The sequence below is a fragment of the Aethalodelphis obliquidens genome, unplaced genomic scaffold (assembly GCF_003676395.1).
Source record: "Aethalodelphis obliquidens isolate GAN/ISIS:26980383/991018 unplaced genomic scaffold, ASM367639v1 scaffold48, whole genome shotgun sequence".
NCBI classification, from domain to species: domain Eukaryota; kingdom Metazoa; phylum Chordata; class Mammalia; order Artiodactyla; family Delphinidae; genus Aethalodelphis; species Aethalodelphis obliquidens.
Window position 1 is genome coordinate 2207160 of NW_020837992.1, and position 15013 is coordinate 2222172.

The 15013-nt window shown below is 41.4% G+C and overlaps 1 protein-coding gene across 5 annotated transcripts in view; it reads right to left on the bottom strand.

Annotated features, from left to right (window-relative positions):
* DSTYK (dual serine/threonine and tyrosine protein kinase) overlaps nt 1-8295 on the bottom strand; it is a 60391-nt gene extending 52096 nt beyond the window's left edge. For 2 of the 5 annotated variants that reach the window (XM_027082748.1, XM_027082744.1), the window contains exon 1: nt 7883-8030. In XM_027082748.1, the coding sequence (XP_026938549.1) occupies nt 7883-7909 (27 nt within the window). In that variant the 5' untranslated portion in view covers nt 7910-8030. Of the gene's footprint in view, nt 1-94; nt 3652-7882 lie in introns of those variants that run through there. The other 3 variants (XM_027082743.1, XM_027082746.1, XM_027082745.1) reach the window with 3 other exon arrangements.
* Nucleotides 8296-15013: the final 6718 nt, after the last annotated feature.

Sequence of the window (15013 nt, forward strand, 5' to 3'; positions counted from 1 at the left end):
AGTAGTTCAGGATCAGATTTAGAACCCAAGTCCTCAAGACTAAGCAGTATAGACAAACACCCACTCCAGGACAGGACACTTTGATGAAAGTTACCTATAACCATCCAGTGCATTGAACAAGAAGCCACCAGAAGAAGCTTGACCTTGCACTGCCTGCAGCGGCCTCCTGATGTGCAGCAGTAGGGAACACACCTCCACTTCTTCTGCAGCTCAGGCCTCTTCATCACAGGCCAACTACTTTTATCCTCGACTAACCAACCACGTTTCCAAGTTGCAACAGCAGAACTTCTCCACTTTTCTCCATGGAATATGAGCCAGCAGAGCAGGCCAATTGTTCAATCAGGAGAAACTGAGATAGGTTTCCCCAGAGGACTTCTTATATGCCAAAAGAATAACAATGACTTCTCCTACTAGCTGTTTTCCCCCAAGTTCTTCATTCCTTTTTGCCCCTACATATCTCCATAATATTAAAAGTTCAGGCTACAGTATATTGCACAGAATATTCCTAAAAAGTAAGCTCCATATTGGTTCAGTCACTGTCCCTCTAATTTGAATAAAAACAGAGCTTTTATTCAAATTAGTCTTGTTATCCAGTTGCTTTTATGATACGGCCTTACTTAATCTTTAGTCTGGAAAGCTTGGCTTAACCAAGAAAATCCTGGGAAATATAATTCTCTCCCATTATATAAACTAGAAAGGGTAAAATCTGTCTGGCATAAATAACACACTGAAGTCTTAATCTGATGAAGCTAAAATTAGACCTTTTTTTATATCTGAGTAAAATAAAAGTGATAAAAGCATTTTTTTAAAAAGAAGTATGAGGGTTTTTTTTTTTAATAGTCAAGGGCTTTTATGAATACATAAGCTATTACTATTCTTTGGGATAGTTTTGATGTCTTATTAAACAAGTGAAAAGCAAAACAATCCTCAAGTTCTACTTCCCATCTTCCTGCCCAGAGAACACCACCCCAGGGAACGGAAGCACATTATAAAGCCCAACTCCAAAGACTTGCGGTCAAAAGGTTCCCGCAGCCACATGGCACCCCACAGGCTGGGGACACGTCCAAACCACTCACACTGCACACTGCCTACTAAATACGACAGAGAAGGCACCGCATGTGATGGGCAATTCAACCAGGGTCCCACAGGGGATTCTGATGAGTCCCCATGCTCTGACCAACTTTCCTTCAGAGAGTTTTGGTTTGGACTTCGGAGGAATACTATCTATAAGGAGACTTTCTCAGAGAGGCTGATTTATAGCTTTAAGCAAGGGGGCACATAACCACTGCTACATCTGTTCTCCTCTGTTAAAGTGTCAAGTTCCAGGATCCCCAAGATTACCAGACTCCCCATTTGGCAAAGAATGGAATCAATTTTCAAGCATGGGGTGGCCTATACTTAGACTGAAAATCCTACAGGGGACTCCAGTCAGACCTCTGAGAGTCATGAAAGAAAAGCTGCATCTTTCACAGGGACTCTACACTCTTGTTATGAATGACACCATTCAGATTCCCTGGACCACGCAGGAAGCAAAACCCACTATCCCTAGAGGTGAACTATTTTCCTACAAAAAGTAAAGAGCAAATTCACCTTAGGTCTTAAAACAGTTAGGGAAAAAACCGCATCCACCCACACTCCTCACACGCTTCATATTGGCATCCCTGTGAGTAACCTCTGATGAAGATAAAAGATACCCTAACAACAATCTTCATGAATGCATTCTGCTTTTGAACCATGCAAACAAGACAATTATAGTTATTCCATCCCAGAGACAGACTGGGGCTAGTTTTCCTGTACTGTCAGAAAGTTAGTAAAGCATCTCAACTACTGTTTTTATCAATGCCATTTAATCTTAGAATTTCTCATATGCCTTATCCTCCTGTCCTCAAAGACTAATGGTTAAGCAGGAAACCAATGTGTAGGAAATCCTCTAGAGGGAACATGATGAAACACTAATCCTTCTTTCTTTCATTCTAACATTCTAGCATCTAACATCTAACAACATTCTAACGTGTTAGAATTCTAACAATTCTAACATCAGCTTAGAATTTAAAATATCAATTAGTTGGACAACGTTTCACCATTGTGTGTCCTGTACCCAGTACAAAGTTAGGCATTAATAAAGATTTGTTGAGTGAATGAATATTTACTTCCCATATCATGGTGAAGCTCCGGTGTTGCATGCAACTCATTCTTTGGGACATGAAAATCATTCTTTGGGATACTAGCAGCTCCAGCCTAATGAGTCATCTATCAAATGCTTATCATTGTTCTATTTTAGGGGCCCAGAGAGGAAAATCTTGGCAAAGATACAAAATCCCATATCTTTCATGGGGGAAAAATTGCCCTTCTGGAGTGGAAAAAAACATTATTCCAATATCTACCAGATATGTAAACGATCTAACAGATACTTGCCTGTTATGTACAAAGCACTATGGTAGGTCACTCTTTACCCTTAGGAGTTCACGATCTAGTAAGCGAGATAAGACAAATCTATCCATAGCTATCATATGAATAAATAAATAAAAACATGACCTGTATGTCCAGAGCCTATAGGAATTGAGCAATAGGTTTAAGGTGAAATTCATATTTCCCTTTACTTCAGTAACGTATTTTTTGAGGTTCTAGTTTCAAAAGATTGCTTTTGAGAAGTGCATTTATTGCAGGAAGATTCTTTGTTGACTTAACACAGTGAGACAGAGAAGCATGGAGAAATAAATGCTGATGACTGGAAAGTGGACAGAGCATAACAAAATCTAAAGACCAGATGGATTTTTATTTAAATCCATGCTTTCTTTAAATGCTACTTGCAAGGCTGAAGAACTAACCATATTGAAATCAGTAATGCCTTTTAAGACTAAACTAAACATATTAAAAATTATAATAATCTTAAAGGTAATAATGTCTTTTCTTTCAAGAGCAGGCAGAATTATCCAAGCCTTTTTAGTAGTGCGCTGCCCCGTGCCATGGGAAACAGATTATCCTAGCAAAGGAAGATTAGGAAGGGGAAAGGAAAGGGACTGGAAATTGGTATAAAAGGCTTGAGTAGGTAGTGTCACATTATACTCACTCAATCAGATAAAATCTCCCACTGAAGTAGATTATGGTTCCATGTCAAGCTATGGAGCCTGGGTTATGACTCACTTGTAACGTAATCTCTCCATTGCCAGGGTGCATTTTCTATTCCCATGGCCAGATCAGGAAAGAACAAGGGAGGAGTCACAGAAGCAGAACGGGACTGGGAGCTTAGAGACCTGGGCCTAAATCTGGCTTCAGCTCAAAACTGTTCTGTTCCTCATTCCATTCATCACTCCTCTTATTCTTCCCCCGACACCCCTGTTCCAGCCTCCTAATCTAATGTTCACCAAGTACATACACACACACATTCAAATGTCACGTATGTTTAGTACTAACTATATGCCTGTGCTAAGTGCTTTAATGTATATTATCTCTAAATATCACAACAACTTTGTGAGGTGACATTATCACTCCCATTCTATTTATTTATTTAGATATAATTCACATATCATAAAACTCACACTTTAAAACCACACAATGTAGTGGTTTCTAGCCTATTCACAAAGTTGTACAACCATGACCACTATCTAATTCTAGAACATTTTTATTGCCCAGGAAGAAATCCCATACCCATTAGCAGTTATTCCTCATTTTCCTCTCCTCCCATCCCCTGGCAATCACTAATCTACTTTCTGTCTTTATGAATTTGCCTGTTCTGGACATTTCAAATAGATGCATTCATATAATATGTGGCATTCTGTATCACTCCCATTTTACATATGAAGAAACCAAGACTCCAATAGGTTAAGTAACTTGCCCCAAGTCCCACGGTTAATAAAAGGCTGAACTAGAAGAGGAACTCAGGTCTGATTCAAGTGCTTGTGCTTGCTTTTGACTACTTTTTTTTTTTCCACTTGTTACACCAGAAAACAATGGTGGTTAAAACTTTTGACTACTATATGCTGCTTCCATACAGGAAGAAAATTGAGAGAAAGTGAAAGTTTTAGATATAATTGGGGAAATGGGGTTTTGTTCATCTAAGGTAATACAAGTAACAAATAAGAATCACAGTTATAGCACCATCTCTGCTAAGCTTCTGTTGAAATGCTGAGGCAGCTCTTCTAAACAGATCATGGCAAATTACTAGAAAGCACACCCTTCCCAGTCTCTGGCTGATTTACCCCACAACCGACTCCCCTCCACCCCTCAGCCCCATGAAGATGGCAACTATAAGAAACCAGGCTGTAAAGAAAATCCTCTCTCCCAACTTTCCATCCCTTGCCCAGATGCCACTCTGCCACTTAAACTGTATTATCCATACAAATTTCTGTCTAACAAGTCCAAGAAAAATGTGCACTAGGGCTTTTCTTAAATAAATAAGTACACTAGTGCTTTTCTTCTCCCTTTTAATTCTGGCAACCAAAAGAGGGTGAAGGATGTTGGAGAAACGAAGTTGTTAGCAAACCAATGGCAAAGAGCTATAAAAACCTAAGAACTGTAACTCACATAAAATGCCTATAATCTACCTTTAGCTTTTTCCAATTTTTCTACTTTATATGTTGTGTATGCATATGGCTGAGATTAGATTACCCCTTTCTAGAGGGCCAGGTTCAGATCTTCGATAGTCCTTTTCCTCCCTCATCCAACATAAACAAACAGGTGCACTGTAATGATAATTATATTTTTTTTTCTTTCTTAGCAGAAAACTATAGAAGGGGAAGACTGATCTCCACTAACCCAAGGCCAAGACCAACGTTTGTTTTTACTTTTTAACCCCATTACCAGGGGCTCAAATGTTTATTGACTAGTAATAGCTAATACTTACACAGCACCTTACCAGGCACTGTTCTAAACACATATACTAACTCCCAACAACCCTAGAGGCAACTACTATGATTATAATCCTCATTTCCAGATGAGAAAACCGTGGCACAGCGCCGTTGTGATCTGCCCAAGGTCACTCAGTTAGTAAGGAGCGGAACCAGGAAGAAAGGAATGTGGCACAGATTAAAGCATTCCAACTAAATACATTTAAGTCATTCCAATTTCTTAAAATTGAGAGGTTTATGATACACTGCAACAGCTTGGAACTCTACTAGATCATAAAACAAGAAAAATACTTCTCCCTCTGCTACTCTGTAGTACTCCACTCTGCCTGTCTTCAGAAGTGGTCAAAGCCTTTATCTCATTACTTCTGAACCCTCTGACAGGAAAATCAACAGATAGACGGGCTCTCATTCCCTATAGTTAAGTGAAAAGAAGGCCAGTGCTTTGGGAAGAAAAGGAGGAACTGAATCAAGGCGGTTTCATTATAATTCAGTTTTCCCTGTACAGGCCAAGCTACTCTCATTTTAGATTCCACCTACTTTTTAACTTCTAAAACATCATGTACATTATATACTCACTATACTGCCCTCAGTGAATTGAAAACTGTGAAAAATAAGAAGGAAGCATTATTTGGGGGGTTGTTCCCATCTCTTTTGTGGTTAAAAGTGAAATAATAAAAATTTACAGTTAATCCATGATCTTCAATTGCTCAAATACCATACTACATCCAACCTAGAAGACACTTCCATTCTGAAATGATAATTAAAACCTTCAAAAGAGGTTTTAAGAATTGAGGTTAAGAATTGAGTGTTCCTTCGCTTAAAATTTCAAGTTCCTATTAATCAGAAACCAACATTCACAGAAGAAAGTTGAGACAGTCTCTGAATGAACTTGACCTTCTAAAGATAGTCTGTAAAGGGAGAGAACAAGAGCTAGTTGTCTTTTTTTTTTTTTTTTGAGCTAGGTGTCTTTTAAGGAATGGTTTCTACTTTCTAACACAATCACCTAAACAGCTGGGAAAATGGCATCCCCAAAATATACACAGTAAGTGCCACCTCACTAATTTCTCCTGATGCTCCTTTTCAGCTCCAAAAATAAAACTGTCCACACTAAAGGAATGGAAGCATTTCATGGAACAAAATCAAATGGCTCCCAGTCCTGTCATCTGTACCCTCTCCTGGTTTTTATTTCAGATGGACAGACTCCAGAGGGTGAAGAGAGTTAAATACGAAAAGATTAGTTCATGATGCAGTCAACTAGAAAAGCCAATGAGGCAAAATACAAAGGTGCGTTTGTATTTCTTAAGTTGGCTTTTAAAGAATAAAAACAAGAGCCAGCCAAGGTGCCTTGAAAACCTCCATCTCTCTGAGGTGAATCTACTCTCTGATTTTTTATCAGTAGTAATTCTAAAATAGTTGTTAAAAAATTACAGCAACAGAGGGCTTTTTAAGATAAGCTATAAGAAAAACTTGTGAGCAGCAGGGAAAGCCGCTGGAAAGCATTGCTGAGGGAGAGGGTGAAAGTACACGTTCTGGGGCTCATCCCTGAAAACATCTGCCCTTCTCACCAATTGTTTTTGATAGCCTCACAGAAATTAGTTCCCTCTATGGGTCCATTTTAAGAATAACAAATCTCTGGGCAGAAGATGGCAAAACCACAACTTCAGAAAAGCTAGTCATACCCCCTTGTCCCACTTATCCCATGAGGTAAAATAAAAGCTTTTTTATTTACATCCAGGCCAACTAAGTGGAATATCATCAATCAGAATCTTATTTTTATCACCATTTCTGGAGTCTCAGACAAATTTAGGATATTAAACATGCAACTTTGGAAATATAGGGCCCAACACACAAACTCTGAAGAGTTTAAGAATTCACTGTATTCTACGCCTCATGTTCAAATTTGCTGTCAGCATCTAAATTAGTGTTTCTGAAAGTGTGCTTGCTGGCCCACTTGCGTCAGAATCCCTACCCATGGCTTGCGTTTAGATTCTTAGGACCCACCCACTAGACATAATCAATCTGTGGGATAGAGCCTGAGATATTTTCAACATTAATCTTAATACACACTTTAGTTAGAGAATCACTCAATGAAACCCACTGACTGCTATACTGTCCCAAGGTATCTGTCTGCATGGGATGCCAGTCCCTTCTTCCATCCAATCTGTTATTTCCTAATTAGACCAAGTTATCAAACCCTCCAGTTCCCCACCAACAGCAGTTTAAGAGGAAGCAAGAAATTAGGAAAGGTCAAAAACGCTGCACGATTTTAAATGCTTTAGGGCCTCTAACACATCCCAGAGAGAATCAAGTCAAGTTTCAGGACCAAAAAACGATCCTTTCCCTGTCTAACTTCTTCACCCTAAACACAATCCGCATCTCTGGCAATTCCCTGGCACCCATCAGACATCCTTTCCTTTAGCGACCCCAGCCCCATTCCCCAGTACATTCCTTTCACAGAGTTGCCAAATGATTGATGCAAGCGTATTTCACATACATAGTCAAACACACAGATGCGCGCGCGCGCGCGCACACACACACACACACACACACACACACATCGGACACACAAAATCCACTACAGTTCCCTGGCCTCCTAGGGCTCCCTGCCTACCGCCCGTCCTCCATCCCTCCATTCCACCATCCCTAACTGGGACTCTGACCACAACTGCTCATCCCCGAACTCAGAGCAACTTTCCTCACTCCGAGGCTTAACCTCCGCCCTCTCAAACTGGGGCCCTCCGCCCTCCCGCCCGTGCACAGCCCGGTCCCCTGGATCCTGCTCCTGGCACTCCTGCCTTCGGGCGCCCCTTGCCCTCTGGTCCCCGCGGCCGAGTCCTTGGAGCCCCTCCCCTCCCCCACCCCGAGAGATGCCCTCCCACGGCATCTCGGATCCGGCCAGCTCAGGCCCGGGGGCCTCGCCACGCGGCCCTTCTTCCACTTTCCGCCTCTTCCCGGGGTTGTTTGCAGGGGCAGGGGTGTGGCCCACCCTCAGTTTGCCTCTCCAGCCCTGTCTTCCTCACGGCTACCCTCCTTACCCGCCTGCAGCCCGATCTCGGCGACATCGCCGGCAGGGCCGCGCTCAGCCCCGCCGCCTTCCGTGGGGGAGGAGGGACAGCTGTGGTTGTGGGAACCCTTGATGTCGCGGAAGAACTTCTGCGTTTCGCGCAGGTTCTGCCTCAGCCGTCCCAGGTAGCGGCGGTAGCGGCCAAAGCCCCGGCACAGCTCGCGGATCATTCCGCCGCCTCCCGGGCCGGGACCCGAGACCGGCTCGCTCCCCCACGGCACCCCGTCGCCCTCCATCGCCTCAGCCTGCTCTGCCTTCGCGGCTTGGTGCCCGGCCCTCTGGTCCGGCTCCCCTCCTCCCGCCCCCCAGTGCTTAGGGCAGGAGGAATCCGCCTCCTGACGCCCCCGCCTGCAGTCGGCCGGGTTCCCAACCTCCGTCACCGCCGTTGAAAACAAACCAAACCGCAGTGCGCTGCGAACGGAACCTTTATCTCCACTATCCAGAGGAATGAGGGAACGATCGCCGGAGCACCCCGTCACTGCGGGGTCTCCTGGGACTTGTAGTCTGGGCCGGGGCCGAGCTCCAAAACCTGGAGACTGTGGATGCGACCGACCGTCCTTTGGTATACATCTCCCCCGTTTTCACACAGAGCTCACACGCTCTTCCCGACTTACAAACATGTTCCTGCTCCCTACAGAAGTGTCCCTGAGGAGAGAGAGCACCTGCAGAACCCGGACTCCTGCAGAAGGAGGGGTGCCTTACTGAAATCAGAGCGAAAGATTTTAATAGCAAAGAAAAGTAAGGAAACAAGACTGAGGCTAGTACTGTCTCCATGGCTACCCTAAATGACTCTCACTTTCCAATACAGTAGATACTGGGGAAGCGGCTGAAAATACCACGGAAATAGGGAAACCCCTCATGTCTGCATTGCATTCTCCTTTTCAGACTTTCCTTCTCCAGGTGTGGAAGGGGGGTTGTAGAAGGGTCGTTAAAGAGCTGTAAGCTGAAGTTTAGTTGGTTTCTTGAAGTAGAGAGACCGAGCTGGGTAAGGGGAAGTTGAGGTTAGTAGCCTGCCAAACCAGTTCTGATTATCTTAATTTGGCTTCTGATAATATGGAAGACTTCTAGTGACATGGACTGTGACGGAGCCTGGGACACAATTAGGAATAAAACAAAACTTGACAACCACTCCTTTTTCACTTCCTGCTTTCTTTCTCCTCTTCTCCAGGCACAGAGCCCTCCTGTCTTTCTTGCCGTGGAAAGACCCCATCTTCTACCCAGGCCAGATGTCTTTTCCCACAGGCTGGATAGTGTAGTCCCCCAACAGAATTTAAGAGGAGACTTGAGTTTGAGTCTGAACTTCTCCAATGCCTTGCCTTGAGACCTGTGAAGTAAGCGTTTGGGCTAGTTGATCTTTATGCCCCCTAAAATTTTGTGAGTTTTGCTTCAAAATGTTTGCTTTAGTCTTCCAACCTCTCATTCCTTGAGTGCAAGTGCTCTTAGCTTATTGATGTTGTGATAATTGTGTTAATTCCATGTAAAATGGGAAGGTTTTACCTGTCCAGGGGCTTTTAGTATTGTATAAAAAGGGGTCACTGGCTCACATGAATCTCTACTTGGTAAATGCGTGTGAAGTCTGCCCCCAAGGAGGAACTTCAAATTCCTTCTCATGTTCTCCTTCCCTTTTACTTGCTCACGTATTCTCCATTTGTCATTCTTTATCTTTGAAGACCCCTTCAAAGTCCATTGCAACCCCTAAAAGGCTCAGTGAAACAAATGAAAATACAAAATGAAAAGTTTAATGCAAGATGGTTTATACTACTTTTTAGCAGTGGTGTAACAAAGCAATGTGTGATGATTTGCCACACACAGTAATTTCTAGCAAAGGAGATCAGAAGAGAGAGTAGTTGAGCTGGAGTTGTCCAAAAAAGGAATTGGGAATTAACATCTTGAAGAAGGGGTGAAACATGGCTAGGTGGAAGTAATCAGGGAGAGCATTCTGTAAGGTAAAGTTCATGGAGCTCATCCTTTTAAAAACTATTCATTAGTTCTTTATTTCTAAAGTAAGTACAGTAAGTCCCCTACATACCAACGAGTTCCATTCTGAGAGCACGTTCATAAGTCCAATTTGTTTGCAAGTCCAACAAAGTTAGCCTAGGTACCCAACAAACACAATCGGCTATATAGTACTGTACTGTAATAGGTTTATAGTACTTTTCACACAAATAATACATAAAAAACAAACAAAGAAAAAATAAAACATTTTTAATCTTACAGTACAGTACCTTGAAAAGTACAGTAGTACAGTTCAATAGCTGGCATACAGGGGCTGGCATCGAGTGAACAGGCAAGAATTATTGACTGGAGGAGGGAGAGGAGGTGGGAGGTGGGAGATGGTAGAGCTGAAAGATCATCAGCCATAGGAGACGGAGGGCAAGCTGCAATTTCACTCACGCCTGACATTGATGGAATGTCACATTCGCATCTTTGAAAGTTCGCAACTTGAAGGTTCGTATGTAGGGGACTTACTGTAATATAGGACTGTGATATAAAATTCAAATGGTGCAAAAGGTATGCAAGGGAAAACTAAGTCTTCCTATTACTCCCTGTCTCCCAGCCACTTAGTTCCCCTCCCAGGAGGTAACTACTGTTGCAGATGTAGATACTATATAAATATATTTTTTAAAACACAAATATAGCATACTATACTTACTCTATTCTGCCCTTACAGACTCTTCCACAGCAGAACATAAAGATCTGCCTCATCCTTTTTGACTGTATATTATACTACCATATGGATTGGGATGTTTTAATTAACAGGTCCTCTGTTGATGGACCGTTAGGTTTTGTGCGGTCTTCTGGTATTATGAACAATGCTGCAGTAACTAACCTTTTACACACATGATTTTTAATATGTGTATGTCTCATCTCCATTTTTGATCTGCTGGGGAAAGTGATCAATTTTTTCCTGCTACTTAAAACTTTAAAGGGTGTGAATGACGGTGAACTCTTCCTAAATTACAATCAGCTACAAGTAAAAATACATGTTTTATTCCAATATCTAATTCTAAGGACAAATGTGGGAGAATAAGGGTTTGAATGATAACGAGAGAGGATTTAAGTTAGTGTAGGAAAGTGTTTCCTGCAAGTGATGATGTTAAACACACAGAACTACTTTTGTTCCCTCCTAGGACACCACTAAAATGACAGTAATGGAATTTTTTTAAAAGCATAAGCACCCAATAATGAGAGGAGCCAGTAGCAAAAACAAAAAAACAAAGTAGAAGCTGGGAAGCAAATGGACAAGTGTTAACTAAGTTACTAGCCTGGAAAAACCTGAATCCGAAACCCCAAGTGGGAAAAGCTGAGACCCAACCTGATGTAAACTGCAGAATCCCTCAAGTCTCAGGAATTGGTAACAGTAGTTCCCCTCCTAGCTACTGTGTATAGGACAACAGGGCTGCCATGTACATCTTGAACCATGGGCAGGGATTAAAACAAGGATTTTGAAATCTGTTTAAGAGCAGTTAGATCTCCAAATCACCTTCCCCTTCTTCAACTGTCCCCCTGACCCCACTCCTCCAAAAGAAGACTGAAGTATTTATTCTCCAGAGAGGGCTGAATCAGAGGTCTCTGTATAAAATGGGAGATTAAATGAACTAATGGATACTGGATGTGAAGATTCCCAACCCTCCTCCTCCATTCAATTCCTAGATCTCTAGCTACAAGACGTTTACTCTCCAGAGAGGAAACTTGCAGTGTCTTCTTTAAGGAATCTGACCAGCCCAAGAGGAAAGGCCCAAAAATACTGACATCAGAACCAAGATTTTGGGTTTTATTAAGGTATAATTAACATACATTACATTAGTTTCAGGTATACAACATAATGATGTGATATTTGTACATATTGCAAAATGATCACAACAGTGAGCCTACTTAACATATGTCACCATCCACAGTTAAAAAAATTTTTTTCTTGTGATGAGAACTTTTAAGATTTACTCTCTTGGCAACTTTCAAATGTGCAGTACAGTATTATTAACTCTAGTAGCCATGCTGTACATTACATCCCAGGACTTATTTATTTTATAACTGTAAGTTGGTACATTTTGACTCCCTTCATCCGTTTTGCCCCTGACCCTCATCCTCACCCTCACCTCAGCCTCTGGCAACCACCAATCCAGAAGAGAAATTTTTGTCTGGCTTGTTCATTGCTGTGTCTCCAGCACCTAAAAGAGTGTCTGTCATTTAGTAAGTGTTCATTAGATATTTGTTGGATGTTCACTCTAGATATTTTTGAATATTGAGAAAAACACAAAGGAGAACATGGCTTAAAAACCACTCATACTTCTATTCAGAAAGAACCAGTAGGTTATATTTGTATCTATTAATGTTGATCCTCAATGCCAATTATAAATCTCAAAGTATTTAGAAGGAAGAGGAATAGGTGAGACATACGTTATCCTTTCTAACTTTACTTTCCTATGGCAAGTTCCTCTAGGTTAGATGATTTCTAGAGAGATTCTGAAGACTTGATAGTCATGTTCATATAGGTGGGAATCAGGTGCTTTTTGTGGAACACCAAAAGACATTAACATTGAATTCTGTAATGTGAGTTAGGAACAAGTTTATTATGAGAAAATATGACTATTCTCTGTTATGCACCATAAAATCACAATCACAAGTCCAAGAATTAAAAAACCCACAAATTAAAGAAAAAAATACAACAAACAATTAAACAACATTTCTGAGCTTTCCATAGGTATTTCTTTACTACTGTTCAATTGTCATCATCTAAACTTACTAACAGGCAAGTGATATTCAACTCCAAAGAAGAGAGGAAAAATTATGGAAGATGAGAAAATATAATTCATTAACTTAATTTTATTTATGAATTGGAAAAGATCACCATTACCAAGTTGAGCAGCAGAACATACCTCTTTCCAGCTCAAATTGATTTCCAAGGGAACTTGTTTGAGAAGCCCTGTTCTAGACAACCTTGCTCCCTTCTCGGCTTATTCTGTATATTGCTGGTGTGTTGCAGAGCAGTGCCTCTCAAACTTTAATGTGCACAAGACTCACGTGGGCATCTTGTTAAAATACACATGTGACTCAGTAGGTCTGGGGTAGGGCTTGGGATTCCACATTTATGACAAGCTCTCAGGTGATGCCAATGCTGCTGGTCTGTGGACCACACTTTGGGTAGAAAAAGTGTACAGAGACGGAACAGGAATCAGCAAAGTCTGAGGATTAAGGAAATAGGATTGGAGTCAAAGAGACCTGTGTTCAAATCCTAGTTCTACCCCTTCCCTTTTGTATGCCCTTGGAGACACTACTCATTATCTATAAGTCTTAGTTCCTCATCTGTAAGAGGGGAATAATAGTACCTTCTTCATAGGGTTATTATGAGCATTTAAAACAACAATGCCGGGACTTCCCGGGTGGGCCAGTGGGTAAGACTCCACACTCCCAATGCAGGGGGCCTGGGTTCGATCCCTGGTCAGGGAACTAGATCCTGCATGCCTGCCGCAACTAAGAGTCCAGACCCGGTGCAGCCTAAATAAATAAATATTTTAAAAAATCAATGCCAATTATAAATCTCAAAGTATTTAGAAATAAAAAATCTTTTTAAGAAGCAGTATCTGACACATGATGTGTTTAATAAATGACAACTGCTTTTATCAATTGTGGTATCATTTTTACAAACCCGATTTCTAGTCCTGACTTGCTACTGTATAGTCTTGGGCAAGTCATTCGCCCCTCGGAGTCTTGGTTTTCTCATCCATCAAATGGGATAATAATTATGACCACCTCATAAGGTTATTATGAGAATTGAAACAGGGAAAAAAGTATTAAAAATGCTTAGTACAGAGGCTTGCACATAGAAAGCATTCAATAAAAGATAACTGAGATGCTGATGATTGCTACAAGCTTACGTTCTTATCCTGGCTCTGTGACTTGCTAAAAGGGAGAATTCTATAATTGTGTTTAATCTCACTGTGTTTTGGGGAGGATGGAATGAGCCATAGGAAGAGAAAGTGCTTTGGAAATGAAATCCTGTAAAAATTTAGGAAAAAGCACGGGAGTCAGAATCTGACCTGAGTTCTGGTCTGAGCTGTGATGCTACTTACTTTGTGATCCTGGGCAAATCACTTAACTTTTTGGAGCCTCAGTTACTTCATCTGTATAGTGAAGCTAATGCCTACCTCACAGGGTTGGGAAGACTAAATGACATAATGTGTAAAGCAGTTAGTAACTCTCCTGGCACATAAGAGTGTTTAATAAATGTTTTCTTTCCTCCCTGTACTAAATACATTCAGGATTATGTATTTTTCCAAGGAAATTATGTATTTCCAAGAACGTTTTGGTTTTGTTTATGAGATTCTCTACATGTAGGTTTATTAACTTGAAGATTAAAGGTCTATAAAACAGAATTGCTAAATGTATTCTATTTAATTATACATCAAGTATCATTCCAATGCTGAATATTTCATCAGTGGCATCCCTGGCTGTTAGGATACAGAGCATGGGAAGGAAAAACAATCAAAAGAAATTTAGTATAACCCCAAACAGAGGTAATCTTTGTTTTACTGCCAAGAAAAAGAACAACTAGAAGAACAAAGTAGAAGAAGAAAGTAGAAGAACAAAGTTTCCAGAAATTTTTTAGAGTAACTGACCCAAAGCTTTCCAGAAGAAGCGCTGAACATTGCTTTGCCACAATTCATTTCTCATCAGTAAGATTGGAAGACTAGTAATGCTTTTCCAAGTCTAAATGTTTTTGATCCTTTTTCCACTATGTTGCCTGGCATTTTGGTGGAACTCATTTTTGGTTAATTTCTTTACCTGCCACAAGACCTTGTAACACACGTTTTTATCTTTCTGGGCTGATCCTGGAAGGAGAAAGATGGATAGCTGAAAACCTATCAACACCCTTTTCTTTGTCTATATTATCTTTTTATTTTTTTAATTTGTTTTTTAATTTTTGTTTATTTATTTTTTGCAGTACGCGGGCCTCTCACTGTTGTGGCCTCTCCCGTTGCGGAGCACAGGCTCTGGACGCGCAGGCTCAGCGGCCATGGCTCACGGGCCCAGCCGCTCCGCAGCACGTGGGATCTTCTCGGACCGGGGCACGAACCCGTGTCCCCTGCATCGGCAGGTGAAC